Source organism: Parasteatoda tepidariorum, chromosome 5 (assembly GCF_043381705.1).
Source record: "Parasteatoda tepidariorum isolate YZ-2023 chromosome 5, CAS_Ptep_4.0, whole genome shotgun sequence".
Taxonomy (NCBI): domain Eukaryota; kingdom Metazoa; phylum Arthropoda; class Arachnida; order Araneae; family Theridiidae; genus Parasteatoda; species Parasteatoda tepidariorum.
Window position 1 is genome coordinate 45,171,353 of NC_092208.1, and position 22,112 is coordinate 45,193,464.

The 22,112-nt window shown below is 26.5% G+C and overlaps 2 protein-coding genes across 2 annotated transcripts; both read right to left on the bottom strand.

Annotated features, from left to right (window-relative positions):
• Positions 1 to 222: 222 nt before the first annotated feature.
• Positions 223 to 957, bottom strand: LOC139425642 (uncharacterized). The gene has a single exon (XM_071181045.1). It carries the CDS (start codon positions 955 to 957, stop codon positions 223 to 225), a length of 735 nt encoding a protein of 244 aa, XP_071037146.1.
• A 1,923-nt stretch (positions 958 to 2,880) lies between these two features.
• On the bottom strand, positions 2,881 to 22,046 carry LOC107438872 (P2X purinoceptor 4). Its single transcript, XM_016051273.4, has 11 exons — positions 21,674 to 22,046; positions 19,796 to 19,976; positions 18,410 to 18,481; positions 15,541 to 15,610; positions 13,609 to 13,708; positions 12,409 to 12,498; positions 10,497 to 10,629; positions 9,798 to 9,925; positions 7,162 to 7,309; positions 5,938 to 6,036; positions 2,881 to 4,078 (listed from the first exon to the last, which is right to left on the bottom strand). Exons 1-11 carry the CDS (start codon positions 21,808 to 21,810, stop codon positions 3,998 to 4,000), a joined length of 1,239 nt encoding a protein of 412 aa, XP_015906759.2. The 5' UTR covers positions 21,811 to 22,046; the 3' UTR covers positions 2,881 to 3,997.
• Between the last annotated feature and the right edge of the window lie 66 nt (positions 22,047 to 22,112).

The following is a 22,112-nucleotide window of genomic DNA, read 5'->3' on the forward strand; positions in this document are numbered from 1 at the left end:
TTATCGAAGTAAGAAAGTAGATAAAAATTGCTTATTATAGAATATAGTTCAGTTTAAAATACATGGTTCTTATGAGGAAACATAGGTTGATAAAATCACAAAGAAGGTGAAAGATGAGGAGTAAATAAAAATATTTATTATACTACACATACATGAATGATTTATATAAACATTTTTTTAAAAATATATTTAATGCTTCTTCAAAAGTCATTAAATTAAAATTTAATTTAACTTTTGAAGAGGCTCACTATTTTCTGCCACTTTATCGATTATGTCGTCGCTATCTAATTTCATTAATAGATCTTTTTCTATTGCCATTACCATGAGAGCATTCAAATTATCCGAAGATAAAGTACTCCTCATTCGATTTTTAATTACTTTTAATGTGGAGAATGATCTTTCCCAAGCCACCTGACTTATTGACAATGTTAGTAAAAATTTTAATGCTGAACCAATTAAATTGCAAGAATTGGTCAATAAATTGTATCTCAGTAATATCTTGTAGCAACAAATAACACAATTTTTGCACGCACTGCGTGTTTCACATTTTAGACTTACTTCTTCTTCTGTTTCCAAAGTAAAGTCGTTATTATCTTCATTTGAATGATCTTCTGTGATTATTTTATAATCTTCTAAGTCTGAATTTTTCAGTTTTTCCCAATGTAAAGCTAAATTTCTTAGTTCAATCCGCAAATTTTCACCTATAGCTGTTTCGTCAAATTTTAGCAAGAGTTTGCTTAACTCATTTAGTTCGCCAGATTGAAGCTTGTTAAGACGTTTTTCAGGGAAACGTTTCGGATCTAGATAGGAAAAATCGGCGTACAATTTTCCATTTGCCGGAAATCGGCGTTCCATTGACGCTACAACTGTGCTGAAAATAATGTTATGGACGTTTATCTTAAATGCAGTGGTTTCATCATCAAAAACTGTTTCATTCGACGCTGTCTCACCCGGCATCAATTTTCTTTTCTTCAATCTTTTTTATGGAAACTTTGTTTGAATTTCAGTTTCTTCAAGTTCCTTATTTGCGCGAATAATGAAATCATTTGTAACTTTTTGTACACCTTCAAAATCTCTCACTTTTTTTTTTAGTTCTGAACACGTTTGTGATACCATTCCAAAAGCTTTTAAGATGTCTAAACCGGAGGTTTGTAAATATTTGGAGAGCGGTGTAGTTAATTCAAATATTCTTGAGAATATTTTGGCGGTGAATACTGTATCATATTTGAAAAATGATTCTAAAAATATTTTTGCCTTTGCACGGATATCTGGCTTGAAATTTGAATTTTGCTGTATAGTTTCTAAACTTGTAATCAATGTGACATATAGTTAATAGTTGAATCTCAGTTTGAAAATTAACCAAAATTTTTCTTTAATGCAGAATCGTTGAACCACCAACGTGTTTCTCCAATAGTTGCGAGCCTTTTCTTATTTCTGAACTCGTTACTTTGTTCCCAGATGTTCATGCGTTGGTATGATTCACGGAAAAATACTGCGACGCTATTTAGTAGGCTGAAAAACGATATACTTTCAATTAGTGCCTTCGTGGTATCTCCTAATACTAAATAAGACATGTGCATAACATCAAACATGAATTTGATCAGGGGACTCTTTGGAAAGCTATGAAGTAAATCCTTTATATTCACCTTACATATTTGCAGCCCCGTCAGTTGAATTACCGATGCACTTTGCTATATCTATATTACAAGACTTTAAAACTGAATCCACTAAAGAAAACACATTCTGTCCGGTTGAAGATTTACTTTCTACAACAGCGAGAAGTCTTTCATATACACGATATTTCATATATTTTTTCAATAGAAACCTACATCTTATTTGGCATCATTGGAGAGAGTTTTTGAAAAGAAATAACCTTTACTTAAAATATTTTTTAATATCTCCTACTATTTTCAAGATAATAGATTTTGACACATGCACTAAAAAAAATTTTTTTTCGTCATAATGTCTTTTACCTTCATTAAAACACATTTGTGCTTTTCTTCCCATGTTTTATAAAAATTGAAGCGATTCTGATAATATAAGTGAATTATTTTTGATAAAAATGTTAAATTGAAGTAAATAATCAGAATTTTTTCGTATCTATATATATGTTATTTAATATTATTATTATTTGCGCAATATTATTTGAAATTCATGCAATGTATAAATAAAAATTTGCGCTGCTGGCTCGGTCCAACCGGCCCTCAGGCCAGACCGGCCCACCGGGCATTTGCCCGGTCTGCCTACTGGCCAATCCGGGCCTGACTGGGATCGATGCAAAATCATACATTGCAATGAGTTATGACCTTCATAAAAAAAGAAAAATATATATATTCTTACTTTGAAAAAACATAATTTGATTTAAAATCGCGAAATTTAAGTTTAATTACAGATCACATCATACTGATACTAACTTTCTTTGCGAGTGATAATCGCGAAATTTAAGTTTAATATGTGTGATATGAATGCATGAGTTAGAACATATTTCATGTATTCAAAGCATGAGTTAAAACATATTTCTAAATTATACATTCATTAAAAAATGCAACTGATTGAATCTAGGAAGGAACATGGTTAGGCTTATCTAGGAATAGCTATCTAGATAGCTTATCTAGGAATAGCTATCTAGATAGCTTATCTAGGAAGATGGTTGGGTAGTCCAGAAGAGATATTGAAAGTTACTCATGTCAGTTTACATATGGGTTTTGAATTCCGTGTAAATTTGCAAAAAAGTATACTCTAGGCTTATACATAGCAAAGAATTATGTTTGGAAATATACGGTAACAAATATAATATATAGAGATCTAAGCCTTTTTCACTTTGAGATCTAGTCTTTAAACTAATGTATGCTATTTAATAGGAACTATATAATCATAACAAAAATTTCAAATTTTTTATTATAATCAATTACAACAAATGTATATAAATCTGAATGGGGCAAAACAATCACATTCAAAACACTCCATATAAAAAAAAACATCTCGTACTAGTATTCCATGCAATCGCCATTTTAAGTAAAATTCAACACACACACAATTTGACTAGATATATTAAATAACATCAGCAAACCCCAACCCTACTTGCCAGGCATACAATATTTAAAAATATAAAAAAAATCACAGGTTTCATTCACATTTTTTGTGAAGTCCATAAATTCTAACATTTTCTTTACAATGTATCAAGTATTAGATTCTAATTTTAGACATTCTTAAGATTTTCCGCTTTACACCAATAAAAAATTTTTTTTATGAAGAATGGCACTTATGAATATGGCACTAATTTATGACACTTTAAGTTTACAAAATATTTTTTGAACATTTCTTTCAAAGAATAATATCCAATATGAAAAACAACATACAATTTTTTAACCATTAACATTTTAGGCATATTTATCATAAGTATAACAAAACATAAATATGTTTTAATAGCACGAGTATAGAGAAATATCATGTAGTCTATGTATCAAAACTTTTTACACACAAAAATTAAGTTGGTTGATAATAAAAATGGTTGACAATAAAACTGTAATAAAAATATCACATTACTTGTAAGGAATTGAGAGAATTACGAAGTTAGATATAGCTTAATTGAGAATCAAATTGAGAATCCTGATCTGACATAAATCAAATTTTGCATAATATATTTAAAATTTCATACCAGCACTTTGTTCAATTTAATAGACTGATGAAAAGAAATTTCAATTATTATATTAATTACAATAAAATTGCAATTTCTTAATTTCAATATGCTATTTAATTACAATAAAATATGATTGATTTTTTATGAAATTAAAATTGATAATTTAATAGAAAACTATATTAAATGCATATCAATACAATAAGACAAAATCATGTTCATGGTACTGTTAAGTCAACTTTTTGTGAGTCTAAATTGATGAAATGAAAATGCAAAATATGCATTTGAAATTTAAACTTTTAAAATTGAAACTTTTGAGCTTTAATATGATGAACTACATCAACAATTGTTTCCAAATTATTATCTACCAGTACTTTTCAAACTAGTAAATTCAGAATCTTGTTTGAAAGAGCCTTCCAATCTTTTTCCAACAAAATTGTTCTGAAAAATAAGAAGATAAATAAATATGCAGCTATTGTATTGACAAATCAAAATATTAAAAAATGTTCAAACATAAACAGAAAATTACAAATGTAGATTATAAAAACAAGAATACTTTTTTATTGAAACCCAACAAAGAACTCATCATTAAAAGGCAAATAATGCAAAGATAAATGATATATGGTCTTTTATTAAAAGACAAAAATGAAAATATCATAATTGGTAAAGAAAATATTCAATATGTGACTTACTAAATGAGCTTACCAGTTTTATTCCTTTTTTTTTTTTTTTTTTTTTTTTTTTTTTTTTTTTTTTTTTTTNTTTTTTTTTTGTCATATGCCTGTTTAGGCAGTGGGGGTGGGATTGTTCCTGTTTTTTAGTGGTGCCATCTATGTCCAGGAATTCGACTTCTGTCACCATTCACACAACCACAACCTGTTTATAGGGCGGGTCACATTCACACACAAAGGAGAAAGGACATAGAACACAGAGAGAGAGAAAGAAACATCCATGCCTTGCCCGGGATTCGAACCCAGTACCTTTCTGACGCAAAGACAGTTCTCTGCCCCCTACACAGGCCGGTCGGCGGTTTTATTCTTATGAAATAAATAACATAAAATAATTGTAAATGTGGAATGATACTTTGGGTACCTCTATGTAAATCTTTGAAATTTAACAAAATAATTTCAACACTTTTTTTTTACTTACTAGAAAAAATTATCATCGCGAAGATGGAATATATGATGCATTATTTCAAACTATAACTACTTACAAAAAATTACTTAATGATCATCTACAGACTTTCAGCATTATTTTAGCATAAATTCCAGTACTCGATTGTTTATTAAGAGTTCAAAACTATTGACTAATTTGATTTTTTTTTCTAAACTTATAACTGTAATAACACTTTCTTTTAAATACAAATATATATATATGTATTGTTTATGTTACAGTCAATGTAAATAGTTGGTTGTAATTAACCCCAACCGGTGGTAATATTAATAATAACCAAATAAGCTGGTTAAAGTGAATAATTTAAGCAAATTTATTAATAATAAGCAATGAAGTTCAGTTCATGTCATTCTCTTGTGTTTTTATTGGGGATATTTCCGTATCGTGATCTACCAAACCAACTACAATTACTTAGGTGGCAAATTGATTTTAAACTGGAAAAATATATTTAAAAAAAAGTAGATGTTTGCTCTGGGGTGGCTAGGAGTTATACCCTTCGAGTTGGACATGTTCTGTGACGTGTTTCTTAGTTTCTCGTGGGCCACTGCTTGGATGTTGCCAAGACTTGGCAATTATTCTGCCACAGATCATGAAGTGGTTAATATTAATTTTGAACAGTCAGTATTTATAATTACCAGATTTATCACTTTAACCGTAACGCATATATAAAGAGACACACCCATGTCCCAATGCTATATAAACCGTTTAATCACATTGACCAAAATTCATTGGTTATTATTAATAACTGGTTAAAATTAATAATTTGCAATATTTCTCACTTTGACCAAAAGAAGCAGTTATTATTTGACTGCTTAGTATTAATAACCAGATTGATTATTTTAACCGTAACATATATATAACAATGTATATTTAAAACAAAAGCTAACTTCAAGCTCTTTCATTCTTTTAACCAAGATGCAATAATGCTCACCTAACAAATGTTGGTAACATTAAAAATATAAAATGTACATCTAATTTATTTTGATCCAAAGAGGATGAATATTTTTTAAAATTAAACTTAATAGAAAACTTAATATTCATATATAATAAAAACATATGAATTTTAAAGAATTATTACTTTTTCACAATATAGACTTATCATATTTTACTTTACTTTTATTACTTACATTTGCGGTATCATCAGCAACGCTCTGATATTTCATAGCTTTATAATAATCTCGCTTTTTGAGTAAGTATAATACAACAATATCACATAATATTGTAGCCTGCAAAAGAATAGAAAAGGCACTGTTTACAAAAATAAAATAAAAAACATTTCAAATTTCAATGATAAATGAAACTTAAAAGACAATAAATAAAATTAATTAATTTTATAAATTAAATTATTCTTATAAATATTCAATTTTATCGATGAATTTCTAAAGGTTAAACTTCATGAATATTTAAAAGTCAAGTAATATTCTTATCAGAATCTTTTGAGGGCTAAACCAAAGAATATAGAAAATAAAAGTGCAGCTCAGAATACGTAACTAACGCAGAGACTGCTCAGTATGGTATGCTATACCAGAAAAACAACTTACAGGGCAAGCGTCATACTCAGATATAGCAGAGCATCATAGGTATTAAAACCCAGCACTGTTGGACATTTTTACATGCAAGGTAGGGTACGCTGTCTTCCTCCAACCGCCATGTATTCTTTCTATTTCAAAATATCTTGGTGGAATTAATCAACAAGGATGGTATAGTTGAATTTTAAAATAAATATTTTAATTAATTGTACAGTACTGTTTATAAATAGTTCAAAAATGCAGACCAAACCAACAAAAGGAAAAAGATTTCATCACATTTCCCCAATCACAGTAGTAGTTGGAAGGATAGGAGGGAGAAAACCCGTTTCAAAAACCTTAATTGTGCTTCTAAACGTTGCTTTTTTCCTTTAAACACAGGGACCACAAAAAGCCTTGAAAGGACTTGTATACATTATGTCTATCAAAGCAAGCCATTTTGCCCTGTGTATATTTTTTGGCTAAACATCAAAACAAGTAAAACAGATAGCAGTGCAAATGTAATTGAAAACCCAAAAATGAAATTTCAAAAAAATTTTAAGCTATTACATGTTTATGCAAATATATAAGGGACATTTTACTTTTGTTTTTTCACAAAATTACTTGTCTTTTTTTAAATTTAAAAAAAAAAAGAATAAGTGAACTACATAAACAGTAAAAATGAATATAATTTCTTACAATTTGAACAATTACAATTTTAAAAAAAATGGCAATATTCAAATTAATCTTAAATTATTCAAATTTAAGATTATAAATACAAGCACTTTATAACTATTATAATCACTATTCTGCGAAATAAAAAGAAGAAAAGAACGGTGTATTCACCACAGCAAGGAGTCCTAAACCAGAACCAACATTAAGAAGTAGAGGAACTGGGTTAAACTTTCCTCCTCTACCTTGAGCCATAACAATAAATTTCATTCCATAGGCTTTATATAATGTGCGTTGAGAGTCACTGTAGTAATGAGCATACCTAAACACAGCAATGAAATAAATAAATCAAATAAAACTAAATAAGTTAATGAGCTGCCATTGTGAAGGGCAGAGTTTTTATTCCTCTGGCAACTGGTGTGTATTTCCGACCATAATATTCTTTGTGTTGAAATTGTGGAGACTTAACTTCTATAACTATTTTAGTAAAAAACTAACAGCTACCAGAGTACTTTACTTTTTACATAATAAATAATTGAGTTTATATTGTTCATATTTAAAATTGTAGAAAAAAGAATTAAAAATAGTATTCAGGTAGTTTTATGATAGGTAATTTATTTATAATGTATGGATTTATAAACTATTGTTTTATTTAAGAGGATGCTATACCACAGGAGAAACTTTTCATAGCAAATTTCCTTTTGCCTCTATAAGTAACTTAAAATTTAAAGTACATAAAAATCAACTATGAAGTTTCAAATATTGAAAAGAAATTTTTAAAGTATCAAAATGAAAACAATAATTTAGAAGATAACTTAGGATAGCACAATGGGGAAGTTCTCTTCCAATAATTTACTTGCATTTTAATTTTTTTAATTTTTTTCCCCGTAATTGAAACTTTATGGTTTATTCTCGAATCACCTGAACTCAACTTTTTCTATGCTCTAAATTAGTTATGAAGGTGAAGCATAAACTACAATAAAAAATTTCTCTCACAATATAATGTCCTCTTAAGAAATTGCCAAAAATGTTTGCACATTTCATATCATTCTTTTCCATAAAATTATTTCTAAAAATTTCATAAAAATTAAAAAAAAGAGAATTTTTTTCCCAAAGATATGTGTTCAACAGATAATAATACATAATGAAAAATTCATATTGAAAAAAAATCAAGATTTTAAAAAATTGAGCATGTCAAAAAGTATTAGCTCATTTAAGTGATTAGACATTCACAAATCACACAAATATTTTATCTTTAAAAAAATGAATTTTAAAAGTAAAATTCAAATGTATAGAACTAAAAAATTGATAGCTATCACCTTGATTTATGAAGGAATTGAGAGCGTCAAAATTGCCTGTCGGAATAATAACGTATTTACCATATTGGGATTACAAAGACCATATTGAAATGGTTAAACAATAAAAAACCTTAATAACTACCAGAAAATGTGCATTGTGAAATGTGACATGAGCATTTATGATGAACTTGTTGCAAATAGAGCAAATTTTCTTAGATCGTGGAATATAAGAACAGAAATTTTTTATACAAAGTCAATAGAGCCTACATATTTAATGGATCAGAAATACGTTTTTTCCAGCAATAGAATAGAATCCCGGTAAAAGTCTAAGGTTTCTTTTATCGTAATTGTTTTAATTTTTCTTATTACTCTTCTTTCTATAATTTGAATGCATGTACACCTAAATTATGTAAAAAAAATTACTCAGATTTTTCCCTTATCTGCTATGCTTCTAAAGGTGCACATGCTATAATTTTGAATCATTTTTGAAAGCACAAGTTTTGTGAAAAGAACTTTGATAATTAGCAAACTAGATACTTTGATAATTAGCAAAAGTAATAATTAAAACAAAGGATCCTTCTCTTCTAAAGATATTAACTTTAGTTAATTATGATATTTAAATATTTAATGTAAAAATAATTTAACAACTGCATTTACCTTAGCAACTCTATCATTTGTGAGTATATCCTCTGATATTTTTACTCTTCTTCATAGATTTCAACATTATTATCGGTCGCAGGAATTAAATCAGATATTAAAGGATTTGAAAAGTAATGGAGATGTGTGTTATTGTCAATATAAACGTAATCAACTTCGGAAGATTTTCAGTCGCTCGATTTTATTTTGAATGGCAAATGGTCTCGTTGGATACCGAGAAGTCAGCTTTATTAAATCCACTTGTAATGCATTTTGGTGAATGCTGTACAACACAGTCGAAATCAAATTCAAAGTTTCAAGAAAATTTCTTTTTACTTTAGAAGTATCTTGGAATTCACTGGTATCAAGAAAAGGAAATAATTACTTAACCAGTTATTTAGTGTAACATTCTTTAAGATTGGATTCTCCCTAACTTCAAAGGTTAAAGTTTGCAGAAAAATTTCCACTGGCAAATTTAACAATTTAAGCTCCCATACATCTTTTAACCACCCTACCCGTGCTTTACCCATCCCATCATACTTTGATTTTAATTCAAACGGAAAATCCACTTTTACAAATAAATACCCTTTTGGTATAGGCAATTTTCAAAGACTAGCAGAAAAATATGTAGAAAGAGGGATGCACAACGTAAAATCTGGGTTCCACTGCATAAATTAAATTAAAGAAATATACAATATATTGCAACCATTTTGAAGAATAGGTCACTAAATGTTTAATGAATGAAATAAATACATTTTAATGCAAATTTTAAAAAGAAAAATAATAATAATTTGTATTTCTTTAAGATATTTTTAGTCATTAAAAAGAAACATTCATAATAATGAAAAAGGTAGATCACTGTACGAGTCAGCTTACCTAAAATTTAACCCAGGAGAGATTTTAGAGTTCTCATCTAATCTTCGAAAAGAATATGTAGGGTAACATTTAGATGCTTCAAAATCAAAGTTACAGTCCCAGTTAATTACGACAGCAATTGCAGCACCCTAAATATTTTTTTAAAAAAATAATAATTATATCATTATTAAAACTTTACTTTAAAAATTGATGTTAATGTACAAAATGAATAAAATAAGATATTGCCTTTAAAAATATAAAGATTTGGTGTACATTTTTTCATTATATTTACCAAAATTCTAAATAATACATTTAAATTAAATAAAATGGCTTAAATACCTCTACTAAAAAAAAATAGTTCCAATTTATTTTTAAAAATTAAGATAAAATACATTAGTTTTAATTTTATTGTCTATCAGTTCAAAGAATTATATATGTGACTACTATAAAATCTATCTACAACAGACTTGGAGACATCAGAGTTAAGATATTTTAAATACAAATCTCATATATATCAGACTAAATTTTGTTTTCTTTTAAAATAATTAGACAATATTAGCTAAAATAATAGTAGCTATTAATATTAGTTTATAAATTAAAAATTTTAAAGCATATATATAAATAGGATCAGAAAGTCAAAATTTTTACCTGAAAATAAATAAGTCAACCACAAATATAATTGAATAACAATACTATAATTTACAGTAATTTAAGTGTTACCTTTCTTGCTAAATCTGTATAATCACCAGGGACTATGTCTTTTAACACAAAAATTGGACAGAGTGTATTTTCTACTGGATCATAAGTGCACTTTTTCAAATAGGAAGATTCTTTAAAATCAGGAATGTTACTTCTGAAAACCAAAACTATAATGTGAGATATTTCAATTCATAAAAATCTGAGAAAAATTGATTAAAAGTTGGTTTTTGGACATAAAGCATCCCAATCACACATTGCTTAAACGACACAAAAGAAACAAAAAATAAAAGAGATTTTATTTTTCAAATTATTTTTCTAAACATGAAAAAATATTAAATGATTTCAACCAAAGTGTGGCTTAGGCATTGAAGAAAAAAAAAAAAAAATTTCTTACTAAAAGCTGTTGTTTCCAATTGATTGCCAACAGGCATTATTCTCTGACAGCTTGCTTTTCATGAATGCACTATATGTGTATTTAAAAATATACAATAAAAACTAACTCATTTTGATGACTCTCTCCAGCTAGAAAATTGTGACGAATGCAAACACATGTTCAACCGAATCATATTTGTAGTTAACAAGTGAATTTAGTGATAGAAAGAAATGTAACATTTTAAGTTTATTATTAACCCAGAATTGCTAGTAATATTTAAGTAATAGATATTATGCTTTTTAATCTTTAAATATCACATTTTCTCCATTGAGTAATCTTCTAAAAATATGCTGTTATATTTACAGACAACTGGTTACTTTCCTGCTCAGAAAACCAGTATTCCTCCTGTTATTGAAATGGTTAAAATTTGCTTAGCACAGAAACATTTGTGCACGCTGGAAAAAGTGCAAAACAATTTTTGAAGTTAAGCAAATAATATAAGTAAACATAATAGACTTTAATAAAAAAAAATTATATCTTTGATTATTAAAATTATAATTAGAACAGATTAATATCCATGATTTATTTTATCATTGAAAATCTTTTAAAAATTTTTTAATTAGTTAAGATAGTATATTTTCTGTCTATATGCAAGAAACCAAACAAGAGCAAAAAAAAGTGCTCTACTACCATACAAATAAATTAAATCTTAGTTGGATGCAGGAGTAAAAATTAAAATAATAAAAAAACTTATTTACAATTTGCACGCAATTAAGTTCTTATTTTTATAATTTCGTTCAATAAAAAAATAAACTAATTAAAATTAGATTTGATAAGAGTAAATTACAATGTAAACTGCAGATGATTCTCCAATTTTACTTAAAACTATATTATTTACTTCAAATATTACAAATATATATGCTTATAATTGAAATATAGAACATAAGTAAAATAAATTCTTTTAAGCTTTCACGAACAAGAGTATATTTTAAAAGTAATACTCATATACTCTATATTCCCAATACTTAAATAAAATAAAATCAGCATTAATATATAAAATATGATATATAATAAAGATCAAGTAAATATCCAATAAAGCCTTATTTTTAAATTGCTTTTGACGGACATAGTATCCCAACAATTAAAAAATGTATCCCACAAAAAAAATAATAAAACTATTTCAATAAAAACTTGAACGTTTCAATAAGAAAATAAGTGAAAAGACTCAATTCTGATTACTTCTTATTCTATCTAATGCATATATTGCTATAGGCAATTTTAGATCTTTCATTTATAATTAGAAAATCAGTTTTTAAGTTTGAACAAGACAGAATTGAAATTTCAATAAAAAACAAGTGTCCAAACCATATGTAAATCATATACAGCATTTAAAATGGTATGATGTTTGGTTATAGATTGTAAAGAATTTGTTTATAACTTATATAAAATTAACTAAAAATGAAAGATTTTATAACATCATTCTCAATATGGAAATTAGTCCCACAGACATATATATTTTCAATTGATTTTCTATTAATATAATAAAATGAAACTAATTACCTTCTAATTCCAAATTTAGGAAAATCAACAAAATTTTTGATGAGTACAGTAAAATTTTGTGTTTCTGGTAAAAGTGCAGTCTTGGTTTTCCTAAAAACATTTAATAGAACTTAAAATAAAAACTATAAAACACATTAGAATTAGCATAAGAATATAGTAACACATTATATTTTTATACCATATCTATTAATATTTTATGTTGTAGGCAGCAGTCACATTAAATTAAAATCTCTGATTTTAAAATCCATGAAATCTGTGGTAACAGCTTAAAAAAAAACAGACTATAAAATCATCTGAATTTGTGGCAAAATATGCAGGGTCTCTACTTCATTAAAAAAAAATTCCCTGACTTTCTCAGGTATCTTTTCAATAAAATTTCGATGTAAATTCCGACCATATTCTACGTATACTATGTAATTTTTTAAATCAGAAAACTTTGATTTCGTGATTTGATATTAGATTTTGTGAGCAAAAAAGTATCATTGAATAAGGATGGAAACTAGGGAAAGTTTCACTAAAATGTAAGATTTTTACAATCAATAATTGTAATAGATGTTAAAATTATTTAAATCTAATCTCAATAACTAATTACTGTTAATGACAATTTTAAAATAGGTTTTTTTCCAGGTATGATGTAAGAATTTTAAAGGTTTTTGTAAAAATAAAAAACGGCAATTTTCCCTGACTTATTCCCTTCTTTTAAGAATCAAAATAAAACTCTCTGACAATTTCAGGTTCACCCTGTTCTTTCTAACGCCTGGGAGCCCTGAATACATCAAAAAGTCATCATTTAAATAATTTAAGATTTTTCTGGTATAACAAAAAAAATAGTTTTAAAAATATTGTGATTTTAAAAGCTATGCGGAAATTAGCAGCAATGATTGTCTAGAAATCCATGGAATCGTCACATCAAAAATTGAAAACTCCAAAGTGTGATTTGAATTTCAAATCCTTTGATTGACAGAAGTTTGCAAATCAGCACTTTTGAGATACACATATAAGCAGAAAAATCACATGTCTGTATATATCAATTTCATATGCTAACAATCAAGTTAAAAAATTATTATTTTATCACTCTCCAAATGATAGAAAATTAAAAGAGATAGAGAGGCAAAGTAATCTTAGTCAACAGTATCAAAACAAAAACATGATGAAAAATATCTTATGTTAACTTAATTTCTACTTAGTTTCCATACTTACAAGATATCCACATCTCTTTCAACAGGGCACCAGGCTTTAATCTCACATACAGTTACAGTTTCGTTTACATCAGATGTAATACATTTACCAGTGAAAACTCCTAAAACATTTGAATTGATTAAAAATTAAAATGAATCTTTACATTGTGATTTAAACTGTTACAAAATTAAATATATATTTTAAATATAATTTTGTTAAATTCATTAAAACCAATGGATAGAATAAACAGCAGGTAAATCAAAATTAGTTGATATTGCTTAGCATTACTTCATGCAATGAATGAGCAAAATATTTTAAACATTCTATGCAATCTTTACAACTGTTTCACAGATTACAACTAGTAATTGTAACTATACCTGATGAAATAATATAAAGTCAAAAAATTAAATCTTATTTAACACTTTTTTTCATTTGAAAAATAAAATTATTCAAAACAAATAACTGACTAAAAGAATATTAACTTCAACATCAAATGTCATCAATAACTTTTATAACAAAACATCTCCTTTTTTACAACAATCTCATTTTTTACAACAAAACATCAATTAACTTTTTATTAAATTAAACGATTAAGTTGTTCAGAAAAAAATTAAGGTAAATATTGTTTTAATTTTTTTGAAACAACCAAAACAATCAAAATCAAACAATCAAAAATCTATAGAATTAAAAAGAAAGATAAAATTTTTTTTAAAAAATGAACTTACATGTTATGAGAAATTTTTACAAAACTGAGAAAAAATGGTTAGGAAAACTAACAAAATATACTTAAAAAGTAATTAAATGATTTAAAAAAAAACTGCTTTCAAAATATTGTATTTTTTTAAATTTAAAATAAAAAGATGGGATTTACTAATAGCCAGTATCAAATAAATAAATGTAAGCTTTGTTTTTACTTTTAAAAACAAAAATGACTAAATATTCATTTGTTTAAAAATAATAAAATTCTATCAAATTATTATACTTACGTAAATTGAAAATTTTTTTTAAAAAAGTGGAACAAACAAATTTATTATAACAAAGTACAAATTATTTAAATATACAATATGACTATTAAATTATACAGCTAAAATAAAAAAAAACTTTAAATAAAAAATTTAAAAAAAAAAATTTGGAGAAACTTTTCTTTGAGAGATAATTTTTTTTTGCAAATAGATTGAGCTGAGAATGAAATAATCCGCAGCAATCACAAAGTAATAGAGGTCCTACAAAAAATAATCTACAAGAAATCTTAAACCCAAACAATAAAATGTGACAAAATGATGCACAGTGATTGTAAAGTAACAAAAGTCCCACAGAGAATAATCTTCAAGAAATGTTGAAAATACAGAAAAAAAGGTGCAAAAAGAAACCAAAGAAATTACAAAACGAACATAACTTTCATAGACACATGAAATCAACATCATCTTTTAACTAGATGAAATCAAAATCATCTTGTCAGTGAAATAACAGCATGCATGTAAGCAAAAATCCTTGAATGTTAAATAGCATATTATTACATTGCAAGCAACTTCTTATATTCGTGGCTTAATTCAGAGTTCCTATGCATCTTGAGAAACAAAGCCACTATATCGGCATGATAATGTATGTTTCAAATCAAAATTTTGAGATATATCTCACAGTCCTAATTAAGAGCGACACCTGTGTTTATTGCAATGAGATTTAATTGTGTAAATGAAACATAATTTTATGCAAAAAATTCCTTTATTTATGATAATTAATGGTAATACAGAAATAGATTAGAAAGTATTTATTTACATATACATATTAAAAAAAGGTTTAGGATTGAAAAAAATTTATGAAATGTATAATTCTTTTCATATTTTTGCCAAAATAACTTCTTGTCAAAAATTTATATCTATGATTTATAACAATGAATCCAAATTCTACAATTATTCTACAAATACAATTTAATATAATAAATTACAGTCATACCATTGCCCGTAATAACAGAACCACCAGGAACACAATCTGCATCAGTTGTACATTTAGTTATTTCAGGATCCTATGAGAAAGATAGAAAATGTTTCATCATGAAATATGAGAGAAAAATATTTTAATCTAAAATATGAAAATGTGAACATTAATTTTATTAATTCAGAATAATAACTTTAGAATAATAACTCCATAACTTTAATTGAAAACAGAGATTTAAATAAAAAATTTTAACCTAGCATAACAAAGACAGGGGGGCAATAAGCCAAGAAATGTATTTTGTTTCCAAAAAACATATACAAGGTAACAATATCCTAATAATTTTGTAAAGATGAAATCCACCAAAATATATTCCCAGCACTTCACATGCTGCAATGACATATCCTAAAATAAAAGTATCAATAACTGCATTCGTTTTTGTTATTTGATAATTTAATTGAAAATCAAAATAAAATATGTATACTTAAATTAATTTTAAAATTTGAAGTTCATGATTTTTACAGATACATATTAATTATTTTGAATAAGTAGTCATATTTTATTAAAAAACAAAGTTCATTCAATACTTTTTGTGAAAAATGACAAAAAATTATTGGTCTGCCCAGACACATTGTGAAGCGATACTGTTTCTGTAAATTTGTGAAAGATCTACTTACAATTTTTTTAACTAAAAAATTACCGTAACATTGAACCTTTTCTGTAAGAGACCTGTTTTGTTATTTGAAAACCAATCCAGCCTCATGAACATATGTTACTTCACACGTTTTTAAGCTTCATATTAACTTATTATAATCTAATCAATATATGATCTCACAATTTTTTACCCCATTCAACAAATCAAGATTTTCAAAATGTAATCCATATCCTCGCTGAATAAACATGATACTTTCTGTCTATATTCATTATAAATTGTTATAGAATAGGTAACATTAAATTTGATAAACAACTGTGATTTTACATGTACTATAACAAATTATTAGCCATTTAAAAATGTCAAAATGCAATAACCTTCAAATAAACAAAATTAATATCATAAAATTTTATATATATATATATATATATTTATTGTCTCTTAATAAAAATTATTTTATTATACATTGAAGATTAGCCTATAATTAGTAGTTTTATAACAATAAAAGAAATAACCAATATAAAAATTATATGAATATGTTAAGCTCATCCAAAAAAAAAAAAAAAAAAAAATTAAAAATATAAAGGAAAAAAGGCCAAGAAATACACTAAAGATATAATAAATGGTTATTAAATTGAAAGACTACTTGATATTTAAAAAAGTAAATGTAGATGGCCTATCAACTTATCCATAAATTTAATCACAGTATAATTTAATAGTTACCCTGTATTTCTTCATTACATTATAATAAAATACTAAAATTCCTGGAACAATAAGTCAATTAGAATCAGTTCACCAATACACATCCAAATGAATATTTTGCACATTTAATTAAAGCCTCACTTTTTGAACATTTAACTAGGAATAAAGATACTCCTTTTAGAACTTTTATTAAAATTGTTAGCCTTTTTTTTTTACAGTTAAAGAAAGATAATCACTCAAACAATCAATTAGTGAGTTACATGTCAATGAGTTTAGAGATTGAGACAATGACATATCGTTTGCGCGTCCTGAATTCAGGAAATTAATTGTCATTGCTATAACAATGTCAATAATACAGCTTCTTCGGAAAAAGGTCTTACAACTCAAAATAAGAATAATACAGTGAAACCTCTATATAGCAATCTCCATGATTTACAACCACTTTTGGTAGGCATAGAATTTTTTCCATAAACTTTGTGTTGAAGAAATTTTTAGGAGAGATCATCAGAGCCTCTCCCAGCGATCGGGCATATCTTTGCACCAAATTAAGAAAATGACTAAATAATTTTAACAAAACAAATAAGTAGATTATAATGTATTCAAAATATTTGTGTCTTTTATTTAGAAAGCTCTTTTTAACGATCTCTGAAAGAGATTGTTAAACTCGTTCCTCATCGTTACCTCATGTTACAACCAGAGTGCACTAAACAGGATGCTATCAATGATTAATTTTTAGAGTTGAAAGTTAAATTAGAAAAAAAAAGTCATTTTAGAAAAAACTAAGCATCTGAAACAATCAAACCTCTTCTCATCTTTTAAATCTAACTAATTTTGATGATATAAAATTAAATGCAAACTTAAACAAAAAAGCACAATTGTTTATTTAAAATAGTTCTATCATTCATAATTGGTAAATTTGTTTTTACACATAACTATATCAGTAGGGCTGATTTTTATAGACGCTAAATTTTATTAATCGATACAGTTTTCATAACGCTTCATGCGCAATGTAATAAAATGACATTTCCGCAACAAGAAAATGACACTAACTAAAATCAAAATCATTTGCAAAAAATCGGGTACCTTCAATAACATTTTGAAGTCAATTAAGATAACCCCTAACAATGACCAACCTCCATTAATGAACATTTTAATGTGGAACAGAGAGTGGGCGCTCCAGAGAGATTTCATTATATATATATAAAACGAACTTTGCTTGGAGATGAGCATTCTGATAATATTTTGACACTGTCTTAAGAAGGAACCCATTTCATACCCTTAGGCTTAGAGGTTGGGCAGCTCCAACGAGCAAGGCACATCGACCAGAGATCTATTGACCCATTCATACCCTTAAGGAAGGTGTCATTTTTATATGAAAAGTTGAATGGACAGTGAAAGTGTTAAAAAAATACATAAAAAATGTAAATTCCATGTTGTTGTATTTAAAATAATAAATATACTTAAAATAATAATACATAAAATAATAAATTTTGCCAGTTAGTGCAGTGGTAGGAAGAAAAAATAAATGTTTCTTACTTCAGGACAGATTCCTTGTGTTTGGTTAGATGTAATCACAACATTTGTGATAACAAAAAATGCATTATTTTCCTATAACAGAAAGTTTAAACATAAGAGTTTTAAAATTAAGTAAGAAATATGATAAATTAAGAAGATCAGAAAGACACACAATTCTGATTTGGGATTATAAATGACACTAAATCTACTATAGGTGGTTTAGAAAAATTATTCCTGCCTCCCATGGAAAAAGTACTTTTTTAATATCAAGTCTTAAAAGATATTAATAAAAAGACAGTAAATTTTGAACGAAATGTTATTTGTCAACATAAAAGTGTAGTACTTTATGTTCGATCAGAGCTGTACAATGGGCTATTGAAAACAGTCTAAGAAACATCTCTGAGGATGAGAAGAGGAGAGGTATAACACTTTTGATCTTCTTAAGAGATGTCTCCCTGAGGTAGTCTAAAGACCTGTGCATGAAGATGAGCACTTTAAGGGAGAATAGTTTAATGAGGACCAATACTGTTAGCCCTCACTCCTTTCACAGACTAATCAAAGTGGACACCCACTCGCTTCAGTGATCTACTGAGAACTGTTTCTTATAATCAGTTTACTAGGGCCCCTAAAACCTGTGTACTTAATATAAATAAAATATAGTTTAACCTTACAATATTAAGACTCTGAGCAAAATAACATAAATTTTAAAATTTATTAATTTTTAGTAAATTTTAAAGAATTTTTCACTTTTATAAAGATAACTATTTAAACAAATTGTTTAATATTGTATTCTCTTACATATAACATAGCTATCTCAAAAGTTTATTAGTCATAGTCAAAACCGCCTCGTCTGCCCTTTGATCCCTATAAATGCGATCTCCTTGCCCTTTTAGTAAAAATAAGCTGCAATCTCTTAAAAAGAATCAGCTGTCATCCCAGAAATGCTGTTTTATGGTAATTTAATGATTAGGCGAGCTTGTCCAGTTAGTTGTCAAATCATTCAATTACAAAAACGGATAATACTAAACCTATTTCACCTGCACCTGTATTTCAAAAGTACCTGCAGTTTAAAGGCACACAATATAATTGTTCATGCTAGGAAAGTGCTTTTAGCGACATTATTTACGATCATGATTTCCTAGGTAATTTTTAATCTTTATGATGTGCCCCACTTCCTTTAGAAGTCTGTTGCAACATTAACGGGATACCCTATATAGCGTTAAATTAATTTTTTTCACAAAATTCCAAGTTGTGTTAATTCAAATTCAAAACAACTTAAATACTTATGAATTTGAATTGATTAAAGAATCAACTAACTATAACTGTAATGTTAAAAAAATAAATAATTACAAATTTTTGTAAAATTTTAAATAATTTAGAGCTAAAAGAAATTTAAAACTTTCTTACAGAAGCAGGAACAACATAATCTGCTGTATCCCAGAGTCGACGATAAACATTTGTATTAGGAACTAAAGGATTAAATTCATCATCGCTAAAATTTGTGTAAATTACACCTTTAACTTTGGTTGTAACAGAACTTTCAATAGTACTGAAATCTTGATATCCTTTATTCCAAATTATTGCATAGCTGAAAAGAAAAATAATAATAAATTATGATATAAAAAAGCAATCTCTCAAATTGTTTACTTGGATTTGATATTATTCAATTACATAAATAAAAAAGTTAATACATTACTTAATAAATTAACATTATAAGTCACTACATATTTTAGCAAATTTAAAATGTTGGAAAATTACCGAAAAATAGGAATACTACTAGATTAAAAGAGTATCCCTGTCTGTAAACTAATCACTACAAGAAACCTATAAGGTATATTATCATAATTTCTTTTAGATAACTGCTTGCTTCAGCACTGATTCTAAATAAATCAATTATGAATACTTAAAAATCAATTACAAATACTTTCAATACATTACCCTAAAACTGTTTAAAATCATCTTAAAACCAACTATGCTGATTTAAAATTGAAAAAATTTCATTTTTGTCGACTAATTTATTAAAACACATCACTATCTACAAATTTGTATCTGTCATAGAGTTCTTAAAATTAATATTTTTTTAATACTTATTTCAGAACCAACCTGCATAAACAAAACATTTTATAATTCTTAATGAAGTAAAAAATATATGTCAAAAGTAGTTAACTTATGGAGCGTAAGTCCAGAGGGTCCAATATTTAATGGAGATAGAATTAAAATACAGTCATAATAGTTCTTCAACTTAAGAAAAAATTTTCTTACATATATAGAAAGGTTAAATATTTTTAACTCTCCTTCATTTTTAATTTAGTTGATCTAAAAAAAAAAATGCGAATGAAATTTTTTTTTTATTTGTCTGAAATATTGAGAAGAACTTTAAGAGATATCAAATTATTAGTGGGAACATATATCCCCACCGCCAACGATGCTCATGGTTTATGAGACAAACAGGTTGCAGTCCCAACATTAAAGCTTCTAAACTGCTTAATAAGAAAACCAAACAAAACCTTGTATTTTTACTAATTGCGACTGTGCTTTTAGGAAGAAAAAGAGATATTATATAAGTTATTAGAATAAGGGTATATTTTTCCCATATACATTATTTTACTAAGATAGAAAGGGAAACATGTGGTAAGTTATTTATACTTAAGAAGATATTAATCTTTAAATATTGTTTAGAATTTATCTAAAGCCTGTTAAAAATATTCTATTCTGCCTCTACTAAAACCTAACAAAAACACTCAATATCATAATTGAAAAAATTATTAATATCCTAATTGTTGACAAAATATCTTGATATCAATAGATCAATACTGCGTGTCCCTTCATATGCTGTTACAACTATATTAAAAATATACATTTCTTAATCATATACTTAAAAAAATTATTAAAAACCTTAATTTATAAGAGCACAGCTAAATTATATCATTTATTAATTATTAATATTAGTATTGAATATAATAATAAACATATAAAATAAACATTTCCGAATCTTAAACACAAAAAAATTCGACAAGTTATTGTATTGTATCTTTGATTCATACATAAAAACATATTTTAAGTAAATTTAAAACTAAGTAAAAGTTTTAAGCTTGGATTAAAATCACAGATCATAGTGATGAAAACCACATTAATTTTTACAACAAAATATTTTGATAGTTCTTGTCATTTAAGCCTTAACAGACGAAAAAATTTAGGAGTAAATAATTTTATTAAAATTTTTTTTCCATCACAGAATTATAATTCCTCATTTTCAACAAAAACAGTGCAAGAAAGTGCACTTACCCTATTATATAACTTATTATGGATAACTGTACAACTCGGTTTAATACACCTACTTTCTTGTTTTTAATCAATACGATTTTTGGTGTATAATATTCAAATAAACTAAGAAAAATTGTTTTCATTTTTGAAGATGTCATATTTATTAAATTAAACTATTGAAAATTTAACCTAAAATTTTCATTAGCAATTGACCACTGACTAATTAAAAAAGAGGACAATTAAAGTTTCTCATTAACTTTTATTTCGAATGTTATCATTTTATGACACACTCTCTTTGTGTTAAGCAGATTAGATAACAAAACTAAAAATGTAAAAAGTTGAAAAAACTGAAACAAGAAGCACGTGCCCAAACATTAGAAACATAGATTAATGTAAACAATAAAGAGAGAACACTTGAACACTGAGGTGAAAATAAAAATAAATTCAAATCTTTCATTGT

Coding starts and splice junctions, on each gene's coding strand:
- LOC107438872 (XM_016051273.4), bottom strand. CDS start 21,810: ATGACATCTTCAAAAATGAAAACAATTTTTCTTAGTTTATTTGAATAT. Junction 15,611..18,409: donor CACAAGGAATCTGTCCTGAA/GTAAGAAACATT, acceptor TCTTTCTCATAG/GATCCTGAAATAACTAAATG. Junction 6,037..7,161: donor GTTTAGGACTCCTTGCTGTG/GTGAATACACCG, acceptor ATTCTTTTGCAG/GCTACAATATTATGTGATAT.
- LOC139425642 (XM_071181045.1), bottom strand. CDS start 957: ATGCCGGGTGAGACAGCGTCGAATGAAACAGTTTTTGATGATGAAACC.